This window comes from Plectropomus leopardus, chromosome 20, assembly GCF_008729295.1.
Source record: "Plectropomus leopardus isolate mb chromosome 20, YSFRI_Pleo_2.0, whole genome shotgun sequence".
Classification (NCBI taxonomy): domain Eukaryota; kingdom Metazoa; phylum Chordata; class Actinopteri; order Perciformes; family Serranidae; genus Plectropomus; species Plectropomus leopardus.
The window spans coordinates 6,664,272-6,692,186 of NC_056482.1; the positions used below are offsets into that span (position 1 = coordinate 6,664,272).

The following is a 27,915-nucleotide window of genomic DNA, read 5'->3' on the forward strand; positions in this document are numbered from 1 at the left end:
CACAAGCTCCAACATGTCTGTGTGGATGTACTGCATGTGCATACACACACATACACACACCTGCTTTTGGGCTTTTTAGGTTCATTCCGAAGATGTTAAGAAAGACGGAAAGAGGGAAAGTTGGGAGGATGTGTGGAGTTATTCAGATGGAGGGACAGTTTTTGATAAAGTAGGAAGGTTAAAACTAAAATATCCAACATTGTTCACTGCACACTTAATTTCTACTTTTTCTTCAGTCCAATATGTGATAAGAGAGTTTTTGACAATACAGGAAGTAAGCTAAGTTGACCAAATTAGTAGTTGATTAATTGATTCACAGCAGCAGTCATCGTCAATGAAAATATGTCGGTTTTGGTTTATTTGGTTTTGATAGCTTGACACGCATCAACCGCTATTTAACCAATGTATTCAAAAAACAACAACAGAAAAAAAAAGAACGATTGGGAGAACAAGAGGCCTTTTTTATTGGGCAGGTGCCACATTGACTTAGTCAGCTTTAGCACCTCATTGTAAGGCTTCATCCATAGCTGTTAGCTAGCTCCCACTAGACCCACCCGGCTAGCTTACCAGTGGAGGGTAGGCATTAAGGACTATCTTGTATGCATGTCGTAAATTTGCGAATTGTAGAATGGAAAAGAATGGCCTGTCTTTCTGAATAAGCCTGCCTCTGACTGAGTTACTCTGACATTTTTACCCTTCTCTATCCTAGGATTTGCAGATTTGCGTCCATCATCCACCACATCCAGGTGGTCACACAATGCAATAACCTGAAGAGTACCAAAATGAATCGACAAACATGTAACTGATCAAAGATATTCTCAGTGGTAGTTTTCAATATCAACAAATTGTTATTATTAGGTATTATTCAGCCAAAAACGTTTCAGCTTTTCAAATGCCAGAATTGGTTTCATGTCACATATGACATAAAACTGGATTAACTGGGATGAGATTTTTGTTCAAATAAAACAAGACCTCTGAATACATCTCCTTGGACTCTGGGAAGTATTTTTCACTATTTTGTATCACGTTATAAACCAACGAATATCGAGAAAATAATTTGCACATTAATCGAGAATGAAAACAATCCTGAAATTCAATACTGGCAACTGCTGATATTCTTGCCTGCTGTATTTAGCCTCACACTAACTACTTCCTGCCATTGTTGCTGTAGCTGTGACTTTCCTGCGGTTGATAGCCTCTATTGGGCTTACTGCTGGCTGTGAAAATGGCATCCCAAAAAAACAGCCTGAACATCACTGAAAAGCCAATTTTGGGAAAATGGGAGATTGAGGTATTTCGGGGTCACATGCAAAGCCAGACTGATACACAAAATATCCTATTTACCTCAATTTTATGTTGTAAAATGCACATATTATGATTTTAAGTGACAATTTGGGTAAGTCCAAGGGAGCTCAGGCTTAGAGGAAAGCTAGAGTGGGAATAAATCCAGCAGACAATTAAGTGCAGAAGGGGTGGAGGTGGGTTTAAGGAGGGAGGTGTATGCGGGAGCTAATGAGGGGTAAAGAAAGGAAAGATAGTTAAGTCGGAGTATCAGGGCTGAAGATTGAGGTGGATTGTGAAAGGAGGGGGTTGGTAAAGGTCAAAGGTCGGATGAGGAGGCAGGTTACCTTCTCCACCTGAGTCAGATCCTCTCTGTTTCTCAGTGACTCGGGCTCCATCCCCTCATGGTCTAAATACTGCACATTCATATTCAATAGCCAGGCTGCTGTGCGGTCCAGCGCACTGGGGTTCACTGGGGAGGGGGCCTAGTGAACACAACACACACACACACACACACACACATACACACCACACATGAGCCGAGTGCAAGTGACAGGGAGGGGGAAGGGGGGGCAGGTTGCAATAACAGCACAGAAACAACAGAAATAAGCTTGAAATGCACCAAATCATCTGGACTGAAAGCAGCAGGTGGAATGGATACACACCCCTGTCTTCAAGCTCACGCATACACCGGAGCACACACCTCAAAGCACCAAATTAAACATGTGTGAACGTGTAAACCCACAGTGTCATACAAGCAGCAAGGAGGGTAAACACTGCACGATTGAATGATTGAAACCGAAATCAGCCTGGAGGCAGATACTAGCGTTTAAGGTGTGTGTGCCTCAATCTGCCAGTTATCTGATGGACAGATGAGTAGAGAAAGATGGCCGTGGGCTGTTACAGTACATGAGAGGAAACGTAGGATGTTTTTACAGTCCAACACACCCATTTGCAGTAAGGGGTTTTAAAAGTACTGAAATATAACAATCTGAATATCTGCAAATAGGTGGATAACACAAAAGAACATAATTTTTGTGTCGGCCCTCAGATAGAATTTATGGTGATATAACTACATCGTTGTACCCTAGGTAGATCTAAGATAAAAACCAAACTGTTTTAGGAATTAAAAGTCTACTTAAAGCCACTATGCAAAATTTGAATATGCCAGACTTTGGTATCCATCTTAGTTAACTATAGCACATAGCATGCTGATTGGAATTTCATTGGCTTTGCAGGTATTTGGTCTTTTGATCACAAGCCAAAGTAATGGACAAATTTTGGCCCAAATGTCTGTAGGGGAGCACGAATGTCTGTACAAGATATCATTGCAATCCATCCATCATTTGTCAAAAAGTTCACTCAAAATCACAAACCTTATGGTGGCACTACAGAAAAGATCATCAAATTCAATAGGAATAATCATCCAGGAAGCATAAATGTCTGTACATAATGACAACCAATCCATGTGGAAAATATCAAGATTTTTTACTGCACAAATGAGGACTATGCCCTGCTGGTTACTGCAGAAACAAGCAGATATTTCAGTTAACTTTCACAATATCCAGTGAAAGGTCGCTGGATCACAAACGTTGCTTTGATTCATCCTCTGGGGACCATTCATGTGTAAAATTTCATGGTAATAAATCCAAAAGTTATTGAGAAGTTTCATTCTGGGCCAACGTGATCTTGATCAATATTACCATCCAAAAGAATAATTTAAAAAAAGTATATTTGTAAAAAAAAATTTTTTTAAAAATCTAGACATAGTGGCTTTAAGATCCCAGACTTTAAATGACTGTATGTGGCGCTCAGTCAGTGTATTACATAGTGTAGATGTTTGTCAGCCCATCCCCAGTTTGGAGAATATTCAGGAGTGTGGACACAGATGCTAGGCAAGGTATTGCTCTGGAGGGGTCAGCAACAAATGCATTTTCTTGCTTAAAAGTCCCACCTAAAAAAAATCTATAATAGTTTACAAGTGTATGCTTTATGGAGAATATTTTCACTGCTTTACCTAACTGTCTGACAGCCGGTTTTGACAGGGATGCTGCTAATGGCTTCAGTTCCCCATCTCTGCTCTTGTCAAAGTCGCCAGACTCCGTTGACAAAAATAGTTTTTTTTGCTCGCTGAACACAGCAGCAGCTGGTCTACCACTGCCCCGATCATTTGGTTAGTGTTTTGTTTCTGTGGGACTTTGGTGAATCTGAAATAACCCTTTGAAATGCCAAAGTCACACAATAACACAATTTAGGCTGTGGCAGACCAGCAGCTCTTGTGTTCAGTGATGTTAAATCACTGTTTTTCTTAACAGACTCTGGCTGTGAAGACAGCGACATAAACCGTTGCAGTTCTCTACTGAAAACTGCTTTCTGACAGCAAGATATAACACTAAAAATATTACAAATATACACTAAACATAATAATAATAATGTTTTTTTTTTTTAGGTCTGACTTTTTTAGGTGGCTAAAATAAGCCTCTACACAGCAGCATATTGCCCAGCTTATGTGTCGGACTCCACCCTGCTTCTCTAAATTAGGTGCCGACTGCCATCTACCATATGTAATATACTGACAGTGAATAAGTACCTCATACAACCCCACTTCAAAAGATCTGCACTATCCATTCAAGATTTGTTGCTTCAGACGCTGATTATAATGTGTGCACTGACTTCTTCTAACATGCAAATTAAATTGGGGTTTGATGCTATCGGGGGTCAATCTGAAAGCAATCCCATAAACTATATCATAGAAAGGAGAGCAAGGCATTATGGTTAATGTGCAGATGCCCTCCCCTCCAGCAAGTCACCAAGGGCAACCATTGACCAGTGTTTTTTAATTACATCCTACAGTCCTGACCTGCCAATATTGAACATAGAAATACCACGAAAGGTGTTGCAGAAAGTGCAGATTTTAAATAGAAACCTACCACTGTGACCACACACATACTATATCAAAGCACTAACCCGGCAATATACTGGATCTGTTTATATCCACCAGGTCTGCTCTCTGTGGCCTTCTGAGCACATACTGTATATCGGTAGTTAACAAGATGCTAATTGTGCCTTCCCCACCCTCATTCTCAGCCCATTAAACTTGACCAGTAAAACAGCGGTGAAGTGATGAGCTGCCTGTATGCAAATTACTGTTATTACACGCACAATGACTATAGTTCATTAGGGCTCAATGTGCAGAGTGTCTGTGCTGAGTCCACCCACACAGCCCTTTTCAACATGCGATGAGACAAATGTGTGTTTTGTATTCGGAACTTTTTCCGTCACTGCAATTTTAGGTGGTTATGTACGGTGACACGACTACGGTTGGCTGTCTCGAATAGAAGCTTAATGAATATCATCCTCAATGATTTCACTGTAAACAGATGTGTACGCTACAGTGTGAGTCTCATACCTGTTTGTGCTGAGCCCTCTGCTTGGTCTCAGGACTGTCACCTTTAGAGGAAGAGGACTGCTGTCGTAACCGTGCGCCGCTGCCAGGCCAGTCGGGTGAAGATGTCATCATGTTGCCAGAGGAGGGCCGGGGGTAGGGTCCACTGTTGAGCAAATTTGGGGGTGTGCGCCCCCGAGTAATGCTCTGAGGCGGAGGTTGGTCTATCCTCCGCTGTGGGCCGGCACTGTTCTGTCTGGGGACGGTGGGCTGATGTTGTGTTTCTGTGAGAGACAGCTGTCTGCGGTTGAACTCCCCTGAACGCCTGGTGTACTCGTCCCCGCTGCTCCCACCACCTCCGCCTCCTCCACCATGGTTCAAGAAGGCATGCTTCCCCCCTGCTGGTCCGTCTTCGTTGTTGCTATGGGAACTGACAGAACTGTGGCACTCGGAGCCCGAGTCGGTCATTCCGCGAGGGGACACAGGCAGGCAGGCCGCCATTTGGTAGACTGGGTTCTGGAAGGACAGGGGGGCTAGTAGCTGGGCGGGTCGACCTGGGGTGCTCTCTGTGCCCATGGTGGTGGGGGGCTGGCCCGGCCTCCTCAGAGTGGGACCTCCAGGGATGTTGCTCTGTGGGACTCTTGCTGACCAGCCTCCCCCAGATGTCGATCCTTCCCCAAGGGCATCTGAAGAGCTTGGACCTGGGCCACCTTCCAGACTGCGGGGGTCCTGGAGGTCGACCATGGACAGACTCTTGCTGCCATTGGCCATGCCCAGGTCAGGTTCATTGGTCTCAGAGTAGCTTGAACTGCGTGCAGGGGAAGGCTGGATCCCTGAGCTCCTTGTCACAAAGAATAGGTCCTTATTTTCTGGGGTAGGGGAGGGTAACCTGGTGAAGTCAACTAATCTGAAAGAGACAGAGCGAAAAATAAAGTAAATCTGGCGTGCATTTTAAAACCTCAGCCAATTAAAATCAGTCACAACTGATAACGTTGAGCTGTGCACCCAAAAAAAAGGTATTATATAACTCCCTACTCTCCACTGCATGTAAATGTAAATGCATATCCAAGTTTTACTAGAAAGACTTAGAAAGAATCAAAATCTAGAGCATTTTGGTCAAAACAGGTAGCAATAACATTGTGTAACAACATGTAACAAACTCTGGGATCAGAATTTGACAAATAAATTGAATAAAATGACCAATGAGAGGCATATTGGAGCTCTCATCCTCAAAGTAACCTGAAGTGGAACCTACAAGAAATGTTACGCAAGACTCCTGCTAAATGCTGAACTAAAAACAAAAAACAATGCTAACATTAGCCACCGTGGCCCTCTATTAAGACTGTAGCAGCAAACCTATAAATGTTTATCTAAATGCTAAAATGCTAAGCTATTGCAAAAATAACAGTAGCACAATTGGAGAAAACTGACAACATGAAATAAATCAGTAATGTTAATTGAATAGCAGCATTTGCCTAAAATGTGCTAACATTAGCCAACATTTGGCCATAGCAGACAGGCTGTGGCAGCAAAACTCTTGACTGTTTAGCAAAATACTAATACTGCTACGATACTGTTACAGTGGAAAAGAGTCACAGCGCCAGTAATTGAGGTTGTGTGGCTTCTACACACATTTGCTTTGTCCCTCGTCCCTCGTCCCCTCACCTTCCCTTTCTTCCATCCCCTCAGCCGGCAGATGGAGGCTTCATTGCCAAAAGACGATTACCTTGACAGACGTGATTTATCTTCCAATAATCTCTATCATTCACATCATGCTCATCTCCTCCCTCGTTCTGTGTCCTTCTCCCTCCGTTCCATTACCCTTCCCTCCCTAACTTCTTTCTCATCTTCATTCTGCTCAATTTCTTCCCTCTCTCAATCTTGGCACTGTCTCCTTTTCTTTCTCCTACTTTTCATGTCACTGCTTGGTGGATGAGAAGCAATTAGGTGGGGATCGTGAGCTCGTTCGAATTTCGGTCTCACTGATGAGGATACGCCACACACACAGACACACATACATCAATATATGAGCAAACGGCGGCTGTGATAAAGTAAAGAGGGTCGGCTCTGACATCGGGTCGTATGGGGACATCGCTTAATTAGTTCTATTGATCTTGAGCTCCTGATTATCGCAATGATACCAGCTGTCTGACTCTCTTCCTGTTGTCTAATCTTCCTGTTCTGTACTGTATGATCTCATCTGCCTGCTGTGGTCTGGTGTTGTGTTTTCCGGTGTTTGTGTCTGGCTATTACTCATATATCTCCCAGCCTGTTGGTCCCTGTGCCTTCATGTTAATCTTTCTAAGTGTCACCTTGCCGTTGTTCTGCCAGGGGGAGTAAGAGGACGGCAGATAAGCGAGATAAGGTGCTGTCAGAGTGTGTATTCATCCACCGGAGAGTAAATGAGGTTTCATCTGGCTGATGTAAACAAGCAGGGGTGACACTCACACTGTGTCATGGCCCCAGCAGACAAACATTAACACTCAGCAGAATTAGTAGCTGGAGAACACAATCTACTGTGGAGGTAAAAGCGCCCTCCATGTTTTCAGTAGGCGCTGGGATTTAGTGGTTACTGAACATCTCCAAACTGAATTGTTTCAAAGGTCGCAAGTTTATGTCTTTTGGAGAATACCCACCAATCAGATATTTTTTTATTTAAGGACTGCTTTGGGACTTTTTATTTTTTACGCTGGTTCATCAAGGATTGATATTTCACACATAATTTATAATAATTGCACTTCAAAGACTTTAAGGTGTCATTCAGAGCATTAATATAGAGGCAAATCACTACCTGCTATGACAGAATATAAATAAATGGTGCTGACAAATAAGTCACACTCCCTCTGTTTGTGTTGTAATTCAAGCTTCTCTGTTTTTTGTTATGATAGTCAGTCCGGCTGTACGTGGATCTTAGTGCATGTGAGTCCCAGCAGTTGCGTAATGCATCGCAGCATAACCACTTTGGCAATTGAATACTGTCACTGTACCTCATTTAAAAGTTGTATTTTTTTTGCCCCAAATGGGCCTCAATTGTTATTGTATTAAGTTATCCTTTAACACCCTTAGCTCTGTCAGCACCGATACCCTTTTGGCACTATTTGGGTTATTAGCACTATTAGCTGCTAGCTGGTTTAGCCAACACCATGTTGAGAGTTTTTACATTAGCTGCCTGTCCACTGTCAGTTGGCTTTTCTGTGCTATAAACTGTAAAACTTCCACATGAAAATTAACTTTCTAGCACTGACTAGAAGAAAAATAACAAGCCCATCTTTGAGACCCCTCCCCCAAATGTTTAGAGCACAAGATGTTAAATTATTGGGTCCCACCTTATTTCACAAAGTGCATCTAATTATCTTCCAATCCTATATTTATGATTAAAAAAAACATAAAAAAACAGTGTCATGAGCATAAATGAATAAACTTGTGTGTATGTGTTGTAGACGAGCTTACCCTGAAAGGTCATTGTCTATGACCATCTTCTGCAGGCCGGTGGAGAGGCTGCAGCCTGCCTCAGCGGGAGGCGAGCCCATCTGCTCCGAGGACTGCCCGGGTGTCATCTGGATACAGGACGGGTTCGACAGAGCTGTATTCACCTCCCGCAGGATCCTGGGCAGAGGACCCAGCTTGGAGGCTGCACTCTGCGAAGAAAGGGACACAATGAAGTTTTAAGCCAAATCAAAAATGACTCTGGACCACTTGAGCTTGCCCCATTAATTGGATTTAATTTACTTGCTGTTTTGTTGAATTTGATATTTGCATATTTTTAAGACCTAGTTATTTTCCTTATTTCATGCAATCAACTCTCTCATTCAGACAACATGATAAATAATGAATTAGGCTGGCCAGTCTGATGGACTCAACCAGTCTTGCTGTGATTTCTGAATTATTGAAATACCAGGTTTTGAGGAGCTGGATGCTCTTACCCCCCAAAAAAACCATCAATCTGCCCTTTATCTAATTATTACCAGCTCCCCATCTGCTACCAGAGCTAATGTAAACGTCCTTGCGAATCCATTAATATGCCTCACCAGCCTCTGAGACTTCACAGTGCTCTCCCCTTGTGCACTGTTTATGTAATGCAATAATAAATTATTGATTGATGTGCGATAAACATCCTAATGTAGTCTGAGCATGATTCAAATCCTGAAGCTTGTGATAATGAACTGAAGACCTTTGGACCTCCTGTGAAGTAGAATCCTGTCCTTTATGAATTCTTCAAAATATTAATATATGTATATCTCTATGTCATTTTAAAATAAACTAATACATTACATCATATTATTAATGTGCCATCTTCAGTACCTGGTCCATCTGGGACACCACCTCAGAGAGGAGGGAGTGCAGGGTGGAGAGTTCCCTGCCGAGGTCGATGTATCCCTCGAAGCCTGCCGTGTTGGAGATTGTCTCTGGGTTTGAGATTTCGAGCAAAAAGCGCTGCATGTTGGTCCACTCGTGCTCCAGGAACTGGTTCATGAATGACATGTACTCTTCCTTGTTACCAAACCTAACAGCAAACATTGAGGGGAAAAGGAAACAAGATTAAATGCAGAAGTGTTATTTTAGAAAAATTCCACAACTCTCCTGCTGAAGAGCTCAAAGTACATTGTCCCTCCATCCACACACACACACTTACTTGGTGAAATTTGCCAGGTTTTGGGTGACTTTAGCGATGAGCGTGAGCGTACGTGCTGTGCGGTCATCTGGATACTCTTGCATCAAATTAAAAAGTGAGGGGGACATGATGGCTGGACAGAGAAAGCGCAGGAACAAGGACGCGCTGATCAAACGCTCACTGATGTCCGGTCGACCCCGGTTGCTGCATTCTTGTCGCCATGACGCAAAGACTTCTTTCAGTTCTCTTGGAAAGACACTGTAGAGAGGAAGAGACAGGACAGGAGTTGCTTTTGTAGAGAGGAACAAAAAATTATCTTTACCTAACACAACAAGAAATGGAACTGATTTAATTTAGTCGGTGCAGTCTCCAGAGCCGTGGGTTTATGTGATAGATTTTTCATTTTCACTCTCACTACTAATTTTAATCAAATTGTTATATAAAATTTTGTACAATTTGAAAATTCTCTTAGATTTAAGAGAGCTACAGAGGTCAGGTTAACAACAGGTCTTAGAGGAATGCAGTATAGACCTTCTGAAAAAATGTTTTGAGAGTGATTTCTAAAATAAAAAAAGGTCATGATGAATAATAACATGTTAGTTGAAGTGATCAGTGCACACAGCATATAATTTGCATCTCATCTGAGCATTTGATAAAATGTTTCACTGGTTTTTCTCCCCTTTTTTGTACGCATTTGTCAGGGTGCAAACAACAATAAAGCTGGTACTGATCTGATTGCAATCACTTTCCATACATTCTGCGGTACCAAATTCTTATTATTCAGAATTTCTTTGCAACTCCACTTTGGTTTCTTTTGTTTTTATCTCAGCATGTTTTTATCCCTACATACTTTAAGCCTATGCATGTATTATATACATGTAAATTCTGTTTTTTTTTAGATTTTAAACAAATAAAATGAACTTTTGGAGTGCTTGTGTGATTAATCATGTGGCCCCCTGAGAGCTGCAGTGAAAGGTTACTCCTACGCTCTGCTGTCAGTGGGAGTGAGCTGCTTGATAAATGTTCCTTATTCTTGACTTTTAGTGAAGTTTTACTCCAAAGTTGGCTCTTTGAAGCATTCTTGATTTTTCCAGTTGCTTTAAAAAAACTCACATATCCAAGTTCTGAACAACAGATGTCTTTTAAAACAAACAATTGTTGCTAATTGGCATGAAACCTAATTAAAAATCCCCTTCAATGGGGTCGTTTTAATTGTGATTACAATCCTTGAGAATGAAAGTCTGTTTCTGGGAGACAAAACACAAAATAAGAGATTTTGATGCTATTAATTATTCCTTTATGTCTGAACTGTATCACATGTAATACAGCAGAACAGACAATAATTATAGTGAAGTCTGGATATTGTTAAGAGGTAAAGTATGTGCTATTAGACACTCCTGGCCTTGAAGAGTACAAGTGTGTATGAACGTGTTTTATATAGAAAATTAATATTCACCAGTATGAGTTGATGATTTTGCAAAAGGCCAGCTCACAGCACATCTTCAGGTTACTCTGGTGTTCTTGCAGGTCACCTGACGAACACTTGGACGGATCCACCTCACAGTTCTCATCTGACTCGTACAGAGCTTTGATGAATTCACCTGAACAAAGGAACGGAACAATCAGTGAAAATATCTGTGAGTCACAAACAACAGGGTGCAAAGAACTTTGTTTGTTTGCATTTGTCATTTGAAGTGCTTAAAAAGTCCTGCTGAGCTGAGCTAGGAGAGAGGAAGAAGACAATGTCAAAGCTACAGGGAACAGAGTTCAATATTGTCCTTAATATTCTAGTTGGCCGAACCATAACAACAAGAAAAAAAGAACAAAAATTACTTTTCAAGACAGATCACTCTTTTGGTTGACCTGTGATAGCAAACACAAAGCCTGACATAAGCAGAGGATTCATAGAAGTCAAACAAGGTCACACTCACAAATATGGTGTCAAAAGTAATATCTTTTTTGTTGTCTCTACTGGGACAAAAGACATTTACATCTACAATCTCAATGAGTCAACAGCCTGGAAAGGGAGCCCATGGCTGTCCTGGTGATGCCTTAGTCTTCTTGATTTGAAGACTTAAGCTACACAATGAAAACTCAAAATGAAAAACAATTATGCTTAATTTGTAAAGCCCTCCATATTTGTCTGAATCAACCCTAAAAGAGATATGCAAAGTAACAGGCATCTCTAGTTGCAAAAACGGCCAAAAAAAGACCACCACCAGGGCTTGACAGTGTTGGCTGAAAAGTTGTCGATCAATTCTTGGCCTAGTGGCAACCACTATTTATATATTAAAAAACAGGGACAGCAAAAAGCAAACACAAAGAACCAGGTGAGCGTCAATGAAGTGCAAAGTCTTGGGAGGTGAAGTGTTCCAGCATGTTTGAGCTCAACAGAAAGTTGTACTGCAAAGCAATTACAATGTACACCTTAATAATTGACACATGAAGCACAACTATTCAATGTAGCACATCCAACACAACCAATACTGTAAAGTGTCAGACAAACAATGTCAGATATAAGATGGAAACTGTCGTCAGGCAACTGAGAAAGCTTTTCAGCATTTTCACATTTTCATGATTAAGCTGAGTTTTAACCGCATAGTATTTTATTTACTCAAAACATGATGTGACTTAAAATGGCGAACATATTTCCAGTGTCAGCAACCAAAAACTGATGCCTGGCTGCCAGCCTGGCACTTTTTAAAGTTAGTGTTGAGCCCTGCACACACACACACACACACACACACACATCGAGCATTAATATTAGCAGCATACAGAGAGAGATGTGACGAGTGCCAGGAAGGATGTGTGCCGTTTGTAGATTAAACTGCCACTGTGTACATTTGTGAATCAGGGAGGGAGAAAAGCACACAGTGCATACAGAGTGCTTATTGTTAGGACTGCAGTCGGACAAACACACTTGATCTAACCTTGGACTAACATTGTAGACGTGGGAGTAGGAGGCAGGGGGGGTCAAAAAATCACCCCATAATAATGTTCTACAGAGCTGATCCTGTAAGTGGTTTAGAATTTGAACGTCTGTGAAAGCCAGACAAAAACAGATTTCCTGTCACAGTCGGAGTTGTTTTTTTTCCGCAACGAGCTTCACAAACAAAAATTGAGATGACGGAAGAGTTGCTTTAGTCATCTCGCTGTCAAGATGATTCTTGGAGGGAGAGCTGCTAATGCATTTAATCTCCAGTGCCAGCAATGATTTGCTTAATTGTACTGTGGCGGCTAATGCTAATTTACAGGCGCTGCTAACTAATATTTTCCCTGAGTGCTTAGAGCTGACTATGAGGATGGGAGAGAAGGAACATGCAGCAAAAAAAGAATAGACACATAGATAAAAACAGAAATACAAGAAAAACAGCAACATCAGGTACGGACATATCTTTTAAATCTATTTCTCAGATTACTGCTGTTGCTCCACTCACCGAGAGCGTCCTGCAGGTACTTCTGTCCCACCAGTTTAAGGTATTCCTCGATGGCCTTTGTTGCTAGCGTGTTCTCTCTGAAGATGAGGTGCTCGTTCTCCCCACAGCGATCAACTTCTGACATCATCAAGTCTGTGAGGAAGTCCTGCAAAATAAAGAACAAACAACAAGCACGTGGTTAATAACTGTGATTATCCACATTGAAGGAATTAGTCTATTTATTGTGAATTTTGCATTTGAAGTGAGAGTTTTTTCAATCTGGAAAATAGAACAGATAAAAATGTGTAAAATTCATTGAAATGACAATGAAAATAAACTGTATCCTCGGGAGAGAGTCGGAGCCGGGAGATAAAACGAGTAAAAAAAAAATAAAGCGAGTTGGTTATAATGGAAAAGCAGATTGGCCATCAAGGTTTCATATGACTCATCTTCATCCACTTGCTCTGTTTATCCTGTGATATTTTACATTACTGAAATCTTCTGTCACTTCAGACGCTGTTATCCCACCTGTCCACCAGCGGGCCTCTGTGGGCTTCCTGTCTGAATCAGTCACCTGGCGTGTCTCCTGCTGGCAGGACCGCAATCAATTTACCGCAGAATACATCCACTGTCCACTTATTTACCACACTGTCTTTGGTCATCTGTCTGTCTACCAATTAAATAACTGTATATCATGGCTCAATAACAGTGTGAATCAAATGAATGCATGTGTACAACTTAGTCCCACTCATCAAAAACATTCAGGAGATTCCCTGCAAACGAAACATCTTTTGATCCGTTGTTAATCAAAATATTAATCAGAGCAACTTTAAAGCTGTTTCAGCAACTTTTTGTTACATTTTCTAAAACTGTGACTATGTCCTGACAGTAGTACATAAGACAGTCAACCTGTCAGGTTCCCTGCCTCCTCTTAGTGCTTCTGATGGCATATGGTAGAATATGCCGTGGCTGTTGGAACATAACCAATCAGTGTTACGGCGTCAATCTTGACATCTACTGCTCTTGAACCGTGGTCTAACGGTCAAACTAGGGAGCGTTCCACAAAAATGAATCAATATCCTGTCACTGCATTGCCTATTTCTCACTTCAAATGCTCTCAGAAACATATTTTTAGTGTACTGTTTAGTTGTAAAATGAGAAAGTTTGCTACAGACTGTGGGCGATGCTTTGTTTTCGCTTGACTGTTTTCCATGTGACTGCAGGGTCACAATCTTTTTCATATTACAGCCTAACAGTACACTAAAATATGTTTCAAAAAACATTCGAGGTGAGAAAGAAAACCAAAACTACAGACAGGCTATTTCGTAAATTTTGACTACATATAAGATATAAAGGGGTGGATAGAAACCAGAAGATCTGCCACCTATGCAATGAGAATCTTGTGTGAGATCATATTTTGTTGAAATTTAAGCTCAATGAACCGTAGAGAAGGGTATTTGCCCCAGTATTATTTAAACCCCCACTATGTTTTGGCTAATTTTGTTATTACAACCAGATAAGTCAAAGTCTATTTGTAAATTAGGCACTTTTTTTGAAGAATGTCCTTCCTCTGTTTAAAGAACATAAGTTGTACTTTAGCCATCCCGTGTGCCATTGTTCTGTTATTTTTGTATGTGGTATTTGTGGTCCGTACCATGTGATATGATAATTAAATAAATACATGATAAAAAATAAAGGAAATAAGCAATGCAGTAAAGGAATTCATTCATACTTGATCAGCACTGCCTAGTTTGACAGTTTGACTGCAGTTCATGAGCAGTGACCGACATGACTGACAGATGTGTCAGAGACTTTTTAGCTGTGATTGCTTGTTTTTGTGTACCTGCGGTGGATTCTAGCAAATGTCATCAGAAGCACTATGAGGAGGCAGAGGAACATGATTTTTTTTCACAGACAATCTGTCTCATGTTCTGCTGTGTGGTTGCAGTGACAGTGTCAAGAAATATAACAGAAAGTTGGAGTTTTTTTTGATAAAACTGCAGCTTTAATTAACTACAAAATCTCTTTCCTTTTTCCTGTATTGCAACTACCACAGTGACTATCTTTATCTTTGTAAAAGTTTGCAGTGTGGCTCACAAACTAACCTTCAATAACCCGTACTATGATATCACCTTCATAAATCCAAGTATCACTAATCACTCTTATCAGCTGCACCTGTCTGCTGTGTGCAAAATACTGTCTCTCAATTCACTTCACTGCCATGGTGCGACAGGTTTTCAAATCACATTTTTACGACCACTGAACGTGAACAAATACTGTCGTTACAATAATGGAGGGAAACAAAATAGCTCTATTCACATCATCTTTTGAATGTGACATATCCCGGAGCTGAAACTCAGTGTGCGGAAAGAAACAACAATGTTTACCACTGAGCAGACGAAAAAAAAACAGTGACAGGACTCATATTTTCAGATAATGGCAGCAAACATTTTCTTCGCTTTCATTCAAACGTTCAAGAGTGATTGTGACACCAGCAGTGAGTGAATGGTGACAGAAAAATGCTAGTTTCTGTTTCCTGCTTGTACAAAGAGCAACAAATAATCAAGAGGACTGAGAAAATGTGGATGTACATTACAGCCAGGAAGCTGCGCAAACCCAAGTTTTATCGAAGGTATGATCACTTTAAAACATGTCAAACCTAAAATGTGTTTTGGGAGTGTGAATTTTTTTTATCTAAAAGTGATCTCCATAAGGCCCATATAGTGTTCATCAGGTGAAGAAAAATAACAGGTGGAGACAGGCGTTAAAGCTCCCAAAAATTCAAAGTCTAAAAGGGAGAGATGGAAATGGAGCCATCTGGGGATGAATCATCCCTTGTTTAGATCCCTTCAACAAATTTCTGGGTGTACTCTCATGTAAGTCCCCTGGCAGCTTGTTAAACTAGGGGAACCAGCGTGGCAGCGAGGGAGAAGAGAGAGGCAAAGTGACAGATGTATGGGGAGAAACAGAGAAGGAGAGGAAGGAGAGACAGAGCGGTGGTCTTTAAAGAACAGAGGAGGAGGCGGAAAGAAAGCGACGGAGCCTCTCAGACGGTTTCTATAGCTGCTGCAGGAGCCTGTTATCCGGCTAATCAAAGATACACCACAGGGAGCCAATCATCCACTGATGTGCAGCGAAAGGAGCCTTTTTGGTTGACGCACTTGCACATTCCACACATGCAACACCCTCATACATATATACACACTCAAACCTACACAGAAGACAAGCTCAACTTAAGTTTGACAAAGGCGCATATCAATAAACATTTAAATTACACCAGGACCGCAGCATTTGAGGTGTGTATGTGTGTATTTGTGCAGCTATACTCAGCTGTTTAGACAGACACATAATGGAACAAATGATACAGTGCCTCTAAAGAATAGTTTTATGGTTACATAACGTTGAATCAAAGAAGATTTAAAGTAGCTTTTTGATACTGATCAGCAGAGAAATACTGATGTCTACAAAGTTATTTAAATTACTTACACACATGCACACAGTGATCTGTATACAGTATGTTTGCATAAGTATTCATTCTATATACAGTACTGTTTCAAAGTCTTAGGGCCACCTTAAACTTTGTTATTTTAGCAAGATTTCATTGATCATATGTATTTATTTCTCAGCAGTCTCTTTACTAAAATGCAACCAGAACATACAGAAAATATGTGGACAGCATTAAAAAAAATGCAAATATTTCAGAACAAAACAACTTCAACAGGGTAAAGTTGCAAGTATTTAATGTGACCTCCCTTTCTACTTGGCATGTTGTGCACTCTCCTTGGCAGACAATATGAGATTTATAATACTATTCCTCTGATGTATTTACAGCAAGTTGAATTCAAGACATGTCCAAAACCCAACACTGACTGTTTGAGCTACCTTTTGCTTTGGTTGTATGATTCCATGTTTCACACTAAATATTGACTTCAGTCTGAAGAGGACATTTTCTTCTGACTTTTTTGGTGTTTTAATGCATTGTACATGTTCTCTGTATATTTGGTTTGCATGTTAACAAAGACAATGAAAAATAAATATATATGTACCAAGGGAGTATTTCCAGCAGGTGAGAATGCTTCTGACATACAATCTCCTGTTGTGTTCTACATATGTAAATGGTAAACTTTGCAAAATGTCCAGAGTATCAGGTATGGATGTTTTCCAGAGTTGACGGTTGTAGACGGTGAAAATGACAAACTCAAGACTTCATAACTGGAGTTCACAAACCAATGAATGACGTCACAGGAGCTACATCTATTATTTAAACAGTCTATGGGCAAAACCTACACCATGAAGACTGAGGGGTATTTTGAGCAAGTGAGAAAGGTAAATGAAAGTCAGCGGATGGATACAATAAAATGTCAAAGTTGCTTGACATCTGATGAAGTGCAGTTAAATGAATCATTAAGAGATGGAACAAGTATCAAAACATTGCAAGAAGGAGATTAGAGAAGGAGGCTACCAAGAGATCTATAACAACTCTGAAGGAGTTCCAAGCTTCAGAGGCTGACTTTGGAGAGACTGTGCATACAACAAGAGTTGGCTGGATGCTTCAGCAGTCACAGCTTCATGGTGGAGAGAAGAAGAGAAAAAGCCAGTCTTTAAAAAAAAAAACACTCACATGATATCTCTGCTACAGTTTGCCAGAAACCACATGGGTCCCTTCTAAATAAGAGAGAAGTTTCCACAATCTGATGAGACCAAAACTGAGCTTGCAGGCCATTAGACTAAATGTTACACCGCACATAAACATAACATCCCCACTGTGAAGCACGGTGGAGGCAGATTCACACTGTGGGGCTGCTTCTCTGCAGCAGGCCCCAGGAGACTTCTGAGGGTAGAGGGCGGAATTAATGCAGGAATACACAGGAAATCCTGGGGAAGAAACTGATGCAGTCTGCAAGAAACCTGCGACTTGGGAGAGAATTTGTTTTGCAGAAAGACAATGACCCCGAGCATGAAGCCAAAGCTACACTGGCTTAAAAACAATGTTTGTCCTGAAGTGGCTTGAGGAGGTAATTGCTGCCAAAAGTGCATCCACTTAATACTTAAGGGGGGGAGTCAAGTGTTTTATTTTTCTAATTAATTTAGATCATTTGTAGAGATCTCTTTCGGGCTCTTTTTCTGTTGATTGGTGTAAAAAAAAAAATGCCACATTTAATACACTTTGACTCAATATTATAAGGCAACACATGAAAGCACTGTTAATCATCGCAACACTCCTGGTTTTAATGATACTTTCTAGTCCGAGAATCTCATTTATGCAGACAGCATTACAGTTTAGGTAACATTATTGGAAGAAAAATGTCATCCCAATTATGATCTTTCGTCTAACCGCTCGCCCTCTGTGGCTCTTTCCCTCCCTCCTCTCCTCCCTCCTTCTTGCTCTGCATCTCTTATGTGGCCACTGAGGTGAGGCCAATCCAGGTCTGATTAGAGAGGACGGTCAGATGGAATGGAGGAGGAGAGGGACGGAGAGAAAGACATCAAAAGAGAGACAGAATAATAACAGAATACTGCTGGTAAGTCTAAAAAACTAGATCCAACCACCTCTGACAGTCTCTAACAGTGACATGCGAACACAAGATTTTGGTGAACCGACCAACTTAAAGATGAGGGATAGAGTGCACGTGTGTCCGTGCACAGAGTGAATTTCAGTTTAAGTGTCTTTTATGTAAGATTGGAACATAACCCTTTGAAACCAGCACAAAGGGGCTCTTCTTTTTTTTTTTTTTTTTTTACAAAAATATGGTAAGAAGTCAATGAGCAATGAAAGAAATGACCCCAAAATTAGCAAAAAATTAGCGACAAATACAAGAAAACTACCTGAAAATTGGTTAAACAAAACAAGGAAATGTCTGGGGAATAGTGCTTGAAATTATTATCATTTTGTAACATGATTCTAAATATGTAATTATGATAATTACAATTATATATTTTTCCCTTGCTTTTTAAAAATAATTTTCTAAATCTACAAATTTTGCGCAGTTTGTGGGACATTAGTAACCAATTTGCCCATTGCTTTTTTCTCCATGTTTTTGACAGAAATCAAGCCAATTTGCTCAAAGTTCAAAGGTTAAACACTTGTAAAAGGTCTTTGAAAGCAGCAAAAGCAAAGTGATGCCACTCCAGGTTTCCAAGGATTAATTACAATGCAGGCATATAAGGACATTAGAGGGACCACAGCTGATTTGCACACTATCTCATGCCTGCCCGAAATACAGACTGCATTTATTATGTTAACTGTCTTTCAGTGCGTACCATATGTTGTTAAGCTTGATTTGTTACCTTCCAGGTGGCAACTGGCTCCTGACTTCTAATTTCAGTGCTCTTAAAAAAGACTTGCAACAAGCTTTCCCCTAAATTATGATATTAGCCCTTTTTAGAAACTGAGGAAATTGGCTTGATGTCTTTCAAAAACATGTAGGGGCAACAAACAACTTTTAAAGAAATTGTGTAAAAATGTGCAAGAAATTGGTAAAAAGGTTAAAAAAAAAATTACCAGAAAAAAAGCTTAAATAAATAAGTATAAAAAGAAAAAAGGGACCCCCCCTTTTGTCACATAATTTAAAATATACAATTAAGAGAAATATAAATCTAGTTTTTTTTAGATATTTTTTAATAATATCTAATAATCGATCCCAGCTAATTTTCAGGTCTTTGTTTTGGGTCACATTTACATGTTTTTACAGTTTGTGGGACCTTTCTTGCAAAATTGCCTATTATGTTTTTTCCATGTTTTTGAAAGAAATCAAACCAATTTTCAAAGGTTGGAGAGGTTAAAGTGATTGTGTAAAGTGAACCTGGCACAGGAAGACTGATGTGGATCCAGGTGTTAAAGGGTTAGCATGCTAATGAAGTTGAAAGCGGGACCACTGTGACAACTGATGTATTCACAAATGTGTCAACATCCCTAATTTCAAAGTCTGAAACACTGACAAGAAGAAAAGATGTGAATGTGTTTTTGTGTGTGTTAACAAGACTTACATCCAGTCTAGCTGCTCTGTGAAGCTCAGGGCTCGGTAATAAAATGATCTCGATAGGGGACAGCGATAAAATTTATGTCTGTAATTATGATCACACAGCAGAAATAAATGTGACAACAGCCAGTCAGTCTGCTGCCTCTCCTCTCTCTCTGCTCTGTGTCACTGTCTGTTTGCAGGAGGAGGGGACTGAGCTCCACACGGACGGAGCACACTTTACTTGGGTATATCTGACTAAAGTCACAGATAACAATGCTCATTATCCATACGTGCAACAAAAGATATCAATTTATCAACCACCTGTTTGCAGATGACCATTCTGCAGCTCTTTAGACAAAAAAACAAAAACAAAACAAAAATGGAAGAAACTGAAACTTTGCCTCATGGTATCTCTGCTACCGCTGGATAACAGAGCAGGGGTGAGTTTCCAGACCACTAGAAGGCCAAACCAATGCTCCTCATCCCGGCGTAAACTCCTTAAGGAGGCTGTGATAAGATGCACGGGAAGTTTACCTGGCCCCTCTTCCAGCCCTATCACTGCTGCACCACAACATCCACCTGGTTCTCCTCCCCACCTTCATCCACCATCATCTAGCCGTCCACCTGCAACATGCCATTCAACATTCCACACGTGACTGACTGTTGGTTTATATCTGACACACCCATCCACCCTGGAACCTTCTCCTCTTCGCCTCCTCCTGCTCCTGCCCCTTCACGACCACACAAATCTGCACAGTGCTCCCCCTGTCAGTCAGCTCAGATTGCAGGTTGCAGCTCAGATGCCCTCAGATCAGTCTGATACAGTTAAACAAATTGGTCTACTTAATGCAAGGTCCCATATATATGTATATATATATATATATAATTGTAAATATTACTATATATACAAAAATATGTATATAAAACCTAACTTTGATTTCTCCTCCAGTGGTATTTATACCATAGTGAAATCTGCAGAAACCAATGACTTCCACGAAAGTATCGATGTAAAACTCTCAGTAGTGATAACTATATATAAGATTTGTTGCAATAGGTTAAATCATGTAGTTCCACAGGTATTAAAAAAGTCTGAGCTATCACGTCGCTAAACAGAAACTGAAGCGCCTTTCTTTTCCCTCTCGTCATCCCTCAGCCTTTTCTCTGACGTCCTCAATCCTGCAGCCTGCCCCCCCTGCCTTCCTCCCCTCTGCTTCAGTGCTAATAAGGAGAAGTAGAACGCTCTCTGTATCGCTGCCACATCTCATCAGCCAAACCATGCCTCAAAAAAAAAAAAAAGAAAAAAAAAAACCAACACACACTGCACAGAGAAAGGAGTTGTGATATGAATATAGGGTTGGAGTGGAGGGTAGATGGTGCAGCGCGGCTGATCAGATCTAATAAATAGCAGGGAATAGAGTCCTTTGGAAAAGATGAGAAGCTCCCTTTAGATGGGGTTACTCTCCAGTAAAAACTCATAAAGTCTTGTCCATTGCGCCGCAGTACACATCACAATCTAATCACCACTAGGCGCAGCCTTGTGTGTGTGTGCACTGCTTACATCTCTATCCAGCAATATAACACCGCACAGTTTGCAGCAGCAAGTTTGGACGCTGAAATATAAATAGGCAGGCTCCTATTGAAGAGATCATGATCAGAACTCTCAGACAAACCCGAGCACAGGGATGTTTTAAATGGTGTGCTCTGCTATTACTGCAGCTTGCAAAGACTGAGATTAAGTCTGGGAGAGAAAAAGTCCATGAAAAGAGGGTCAGGTTTATGCTTTCTACAGGCTCAGATGTTATTTTGTGTTTCTATGGTAACATAAAGCAGAGGGAAACAAGAGGAGAACAATAAAATGCCTTAAAAGGACAAAACTCAAGCAAGAAATAGCAAGAGGATGTTAAGTTACAAAACATTTTCTTCTTAATTCGGCCCCTTAAAAACTGTCCGTACCTGGAGAACAGAGGCGTTGTAGTGGGACATTTAGTACCATATTTTACACATTGTCACCTTGACTGCCTGTCCACAGTGACAATGTTGCACAGTGACACCACCTCACTTCTGTATATAAGGTTAGAAATGAGGCGACCGAGTGGTCTCTTCTTTAAGCCGCCACAGCAGGAAGCAACAGTGCCAAAACAGCGTCTATATAAACAAGACAGCTGGTAGGACAGGCATAACCTTTTGATGGCATGTTATATGTGTTGCCCACCACAGGAGATTTAAAAAGCAGCTAACAGCATAAGCAGCTCACTCAAAGAATAAGAAAAGCTGTCGCAAATGCTCGCAAATCAGCGAAACAATAAAATTACTCAGAGGCCCAATGGGAAAGTCTGGCATGAAAAGATTGGTGTAGTTTGTAGTTGTTTTTTCAAATTTCTAATTACACTTAATAGTGCCATAACTGATTTCAAATTGACTGTATAAAATCAGTATAAGACTCAACTGTTTCTAAAAAAAAAAATTGTGGAAGCTCTCTTAGGCCCCTCTCACCCCTTACAGGCACAAAATGGTTTAGTCCACCCCTACACTAGGATTTGTCTCTGAAGCTAAAGCCTAGTAAGTGACTGCATCTATTACTGGAGCACCAACGTACATGCTGACGTTTCTTTCCCCAAAAGAGAAATCGGTTATTCAAAAAAGAAAAGAAAGAAATCAAAGGGATGGAAGGCAAACTGACTTTGTAAAAAAAAAAAAAAACCCAAAACAAACAAACAAACAAAAAAAAAACATGGATTAAAAGGGGAAGGGCAGGGGGCCTACAGAGATTGTTGATGCATAGGGCCACAGAATTTGATGCTACATCCCTGCATGTGGATGTCAAATATCCGTAATAGATCACATTACCCAACTGTGCTCCGTACTGTATAATGAAGCTAATCTTAATGGCTAAACATTATGATCTTATGTGATGGAAAACCAATTATTTAAATGTAATCATGCCATCCCTTACTTTTCTTTCAGCATCCTGCTGTTGTTCCTAATGAAAGAAAATGTGCTTTGTGTGTATAACATATTCCAAGAATGGATATTTTCATTTTGGCATGAATAGTTATACTTTGTTTATAGACTGTGTTTATCTTGTGAATGGATTAAAAACAACAACATTATTGGTCATGGATTGTGGAACTAATGGGATTCATTAGAAAACAATCAAAATGGAAATTACCTGCTGAGTGTTGATATTCAGGTAGTTGTGTATATAAACCACATGGCAGCAAATAAGTATTTTTACATCATTTAAAATGACAAAGTTTGGGCCCAATAATTGAGGTATTAGGCAGGAAAATAAGAACCTAATGTGGGAGGGAAAATAGAAACTCTATAACATTAACAATATGACTGATCGATGAGCCCAGTTTTTCAGCCTGTGGCAAGGGCTGAGGAAAGACTCAGGGGGAGAAAACAGGAACCACTCCAGCCTCTCCATCCTTCGCTCTCCTCATCTTTCCAACGTTTTCTGCCTCCCCTGGTTTCCCTCCCCGGAGACTGGTGGCTAGTATTACAGAGTTATAGCCTGCAGCTCTTCCTGTGAGGGTCACATTGGGTTGAGTGAGAGGACTGGAGGCCGAGTGGAAATGGAAGGCGGCTCCTCCCGTAGGCACAGAGGCTTGTCATTCAACATGAAAACAGGAAAGGCTGCAGCTCTCCTGAATTAACTGCTGGTGCGTATGATCATTATGAAGATGAGTTTGACTGGAGGGGGTCTTACAGAAAGTGTCATCAGCATTCATGTTTGCTGACTTACTGTGCATATTCCCTATGTGTGTGTGTCTGTGTGTTTCCATGTGGTTGTCTGTCTTGTATTTCTGTTAAGTGTTGGGTTAAATGCAGTCCACGAAGTCCTGCAATGCATATTTTATTAACTAGTTTTGCCCACTTTAACACGACATTTAGTCCCATATTGAGTCTTAAAGGGGCTCTATGAGAAATCCAAATTGTATGAGTTGTCTGGACACAGTTCTCAACATGGAGGCAGCTGGGACAGGGGCTAGCAGCTAAGAGTGCTAAATCCATAAACAGCACTAACAACAGCAACATTGCTGACAAAGCTAACGGTGCTAACCAGGGGGAAATCAGAGGGTCAGTGCTATGCTTCCTGGACCGCAATCCCAACATCAGCCATAGCTGCCATATGAGTGCAGTGCAAAGTGGCTGCGATGAGCTAGCCACTTGGGTGCACATGAGGGTTTCAACACATTCATTAATTTGTGGCAGACCTCCACCGTTAAAGCATATGCTGCCAAAAATACATTTTCTACTTTTGGAGCTGGATTGTTCTTTTGGAGAGCTATATATATATGAATACCGTTTGGTTTATTTTTAGCACCACACTGTCGGAGCGCAGAGCATACTCTGGGCACTGATGGAGCAGCAGAACGACGGGCGTATTTTAAGTGAAACTTGACCGTCCATTCTACTGGGTCTAAAAGCTCGCATTCACTCGCAGCAGCTGCTCCTATCATTCATCGATCTGTTAAGCTCTGAACAGCTCGATCGATCAATTATCAACCCCCTAAATAGAGGTTTGCATCTATATCAGCCTCTGGATGTCACATACAGAACTTATAAAATGTTATTTGAAAACTGTTGCCAGTTGGTTAACATATTTCTACTGTTTTTTTCTACTTTGTCAAAGTGACAACACTGTAAAACAAGGCCAAATAAAGTCAGATAAAAGCAACATTATCTCAACTTAATTGGTAATTATGTTTCAAAGATATACTTAAACAAGACTCCTGTGATGCTGCACTTAGCCCCAGTGAGGCTTTGAACTAAATGCTAACCTCAGTATGCCTTAATGTTCACAATGACTATACTGATGTTTAGTGTGTAATATTTACCATATTCACCATCTTAGTTTAGCGTGTTAGCATGCTAACACAGCTGGAGCTGATGAAATGTTGTTAGTTTTGCAGGTATTTGGTCATAAACCAAAGTGCTGCACATTGGTATGTGGCACGAAGAGAGGCAGATCATATCCTAAGGAATTTGCTGAGGCCACTTCGGGCAACAGGAAATGTGAACAATCAAAAATGACCAGGTCCAAACCATGATGGAAGAGCTGGCCAAGATGAACTTAATTTGGGGTGAGGCTCAGCATGTTGCCATGGATATGAAACAATAGGGGGAACTCATTGTTTCGTATTGATCACTAGCTCTAATGAAATGTATTTTATTCATGTTAAGAGTGTATTGATTTATTATTCATTTTATCTTTTTTTTGTACAGTTTCAGCTCTTTAGTTTGGCATACAAAACTACAGCTTTTATTGTATTTTTATAAACTTATTTACTTCTGGTCATTTCTTTTCTCTATTGTGTTTTGTTTGTTTTTCCAATGCAATTTATGGATGAAAGGTGTTATAAAAAATAAAGCTATTATTACTGTATTATCATTACATAAGTGCAAATGAATCACACAAAAATGAAGTGAAAAAGAGACTGAAAAGTAAGAGAAGAGATTCAATGTAATCCTAGTGCCAATAAAGACGTCAAGTAGCTTCCAGATCAATGTGTTGAGCATCATCACAGAGCAGGCTGCTGCTGTTTGGCTCCGCAGCCACAAACTGTGTTGCTGCAATTATTGTTCTCTCTAGTCTTTACCTTCCCCTCTCTCCTCTTTGTTGGTGCCTTCACCTTTCTCTCTTTCACCTCTCCTCCATCACTTCATGCTGTCAGGGGATGGTCAATAAAAATCCTGCTGGAATAACTAAACGGTCTGAAAATATGATGTATTGCCTTTGTAGTGCAAATTCTATGGAAGTTTCTACAAGGAGCACTGATGTGCTTTGTATTTATTTCCTGCTTTGATTAGAGCCTGTGCAGTAGATATCCTATATGATAGGGCTTTTGGATGTAAAGAAAATCAAATATCACTTTTATACTCAATATCTCAATACCTAAATGTCAATATTGTAGGGTATTGGTGCTTTGACAAAATATTTTCACAATGAGATTTTTGATAAATAACCATGCTGGATGGTTGAAATTGATGACAGAAGTTGGCTCTTTTCTGTTATCGCAAGGAATAACAATGACCATCAATGTTTTTTAAAGTTTGGTTTTCGATGTATATAAAGCAAGGTACCTAATCTTAAGTAAACAGTACTCCAATTATTTTCATTTATGATTATTTTATTCTCATTAAGGAAAATATGCCATCCCAAATGCTGATACATGGTGCCCCTTTATTCTTTATTTTTCACTTACCTTCACAGTTTACTGTTTGTTCTTTACTGTACTTGTAGCTATTTTCTCATGCCCTAATTTATCTTATTTTCTGTTCTGTCTATTACTTTTTTTAAAATTGTAAATTAATGTACTGTAGCAAGGGGTTGTTTGTGTCATTATGTTTGCATATTGAAAAATTTAATGAACTCTTTAATTACAAAAAAATGAATACAATGACTAACATACAATGACTATAATAGAACAGCGACAAGTCTGAAAAAAGGCACCACTTCACTGTGAAAACCAGGAAAAGACAACACTTATAATATCAAAATATACAACATCTAAGCTGATATCTTGCCTCATATCAAAATATCAATAAAATATCCATATATTGGTCAGCCTTTAAATATGGCTTCACGATTAGCTAACATCTCCCGTTCTCAATGCGGCCTCTTTCTTTCACTCAAAAACACTTCACACACTCTTCGTCTGTCTCCTCCAACATCCATCTTAGTTCATCGTAAGACGGTTCACCTTTCATGTGGTAAATGGTAAGATTACAGCAATTATGGAGTCTGGTCTCCCGGACACAGCAGTGCCATATATGGAAGGAATAAAAAAGAGAAATGGCAGCATATAGTGGAGACACTAGAAACATTTGCAGGTTATTCTCCAAATCAAAAATAACACTGACAACCTCCCTGTTCATGTGGCGGGTATTGACAAGCAGCTCACATGTTATGAAAGCTCACTGGCCCTCTCAGGGGACAAATGATTCATTCAAAGCCATGTTAAAAAAAAAAGCCCAGAGGAATACAGAAGTACTAGAGCCCTTCATGTCATGTTAGTAAATCATTTGTCACATCATATTATGTACGTACAACAAACTGTGCCTGTGTGCCACAGCTGTGTTGATGAGCATCACTGCCCACTGATGACAACGCTGACTGCATTAATAAGATGCTTGTGCTGAACGTAACCGGAGCTGTGCTGTGGGGCTGACAACAGTCCACCACAGAGGATGGAGCGACTCACATATTTTGGCCCTCCTAAGCAGGACCGTTAGTTTACCTTGAGGAACAGTAACATAAAAATGCAGTGGCATAATGGCCAGAACGCTACCCTCCTATGGCCAGTTATCATGAGGATAAATCCTCCTTATCATCACTCTCAACAGTTGGCGTGGCTGAGAGGTGCGGCAGCAAAATTAGAACATAATCTTCCCGAAGGGCCGAGGCATCGAGGAGACGAGATCAATAACACAGAGGATTCATGCCAGGAGTGGATATTTTCAGATGAAAGAAAGGTGAACTTCTGCAGGCGATTCCAACACGGCAGAGGGTTTTGTTATTGTTACTGTGGAGCTTCTAATAGTGTTGTTTGGGTTTTTGGAAAAAAAAAAACAGCATGTCCCGCAGGGGAGGAGACGGACTGGTGTCGTGACCGTACAGCATAGGGAAACAGCAGAAATGTTATGATTAGTTTTTTCAGTTTGGTTTCGTCTAGATTTAAAATCGCATCAAATCAGTTGACATAGAAAGTCATTTGTGTTTAAACAAACCTGATTCCAAAAAAGCTGGGATGCTAAACAAACATAGAATGCAATGATTTGCAAGCCCAGTGGACACAATGTCCATGATTTCGATTTCGAAGACGATTTGTAATGTGGACTCATCGGACCACAGCACACTTCTCCTCTTTGTGTCAGTCCATCTCAGATGAGCTTGGGGCCCAGAGAATTTGGCGTTGTTTTTGGATGTTGTTAATACATGGCTTTCATTTTGCATGGTTCAGTCTTGAGTTGTAGATGCAGTGATTAACTGTGTCTACCAACAAGGGTTTTCCTAAGTGTTCCTGAGCCCCTGTACTAATATCCTTCATAAAAAGTCAGGTTGGTTTTTAATACAGTGCCAATTAAGGGGTGAATGGTCGAGGGCATTCGAGGGTTGATTTCAGCTTTGCCCCTTGCATTCAGAGATGTCTCTATACTCTTGGAATCGTTTGATATTATGGATTGTAGATGGTCAAATCCTACATTCCTGGCAACTGTGCATTAAGAAACATTGTTTTGAAACTATTGGAT

The 27,915-nt window shown here is 40.4% G+C and overlaps 1 protein-coding gene across 9 annotated transcripts in view; it reads right to left on the reverse strand.

The window, feature by feature from the left end:
* The window catches only part of LOC121959483 (disabled homolog 2-interacting protein-like), a 198,486-nt gene that overhangs the window by 13,461 nt on the left and 157,110 nt on the right, over positions 1–27,915 (reverse strand). For 8 of the 9 annotated variants that reach the window (XM_042508787.1, XM_042508786.1, XM_042508782.1 and 5 more), the window contains 7 exons: positions 12,716–12,860; positions 10,735–10,879; positions 9,300–9,536; positions 8,969–9,170; positions 8,117–8,304; positions 4,691–5,573; positions 1,629–1,766 (listed from right to left, as the gene is read on the reverse strand). In XM_042508787.1, the coding sequence (XP_042364721.1) occupies positions 1,629–1,766; positions 4,691–5,573; positions 8,117–8,304; positions 8,969–9,170; positions 9,300–9,536; positions 10,735–10,879; positions 12,716–12,860 (1,938 nt within the window). The remainder of the gene's footprint in view (positions 1–1,628; positions 1,767–4,690; positions 5,574–8,116; positions 8,305–8,968; positions 9,171–9,299; positions 9,537–10,734; positions 10,880–12,715; positions 12,861–27,915) is intronic. The other variant, XM_042508780.1, reaches the window with a different exon arrangement.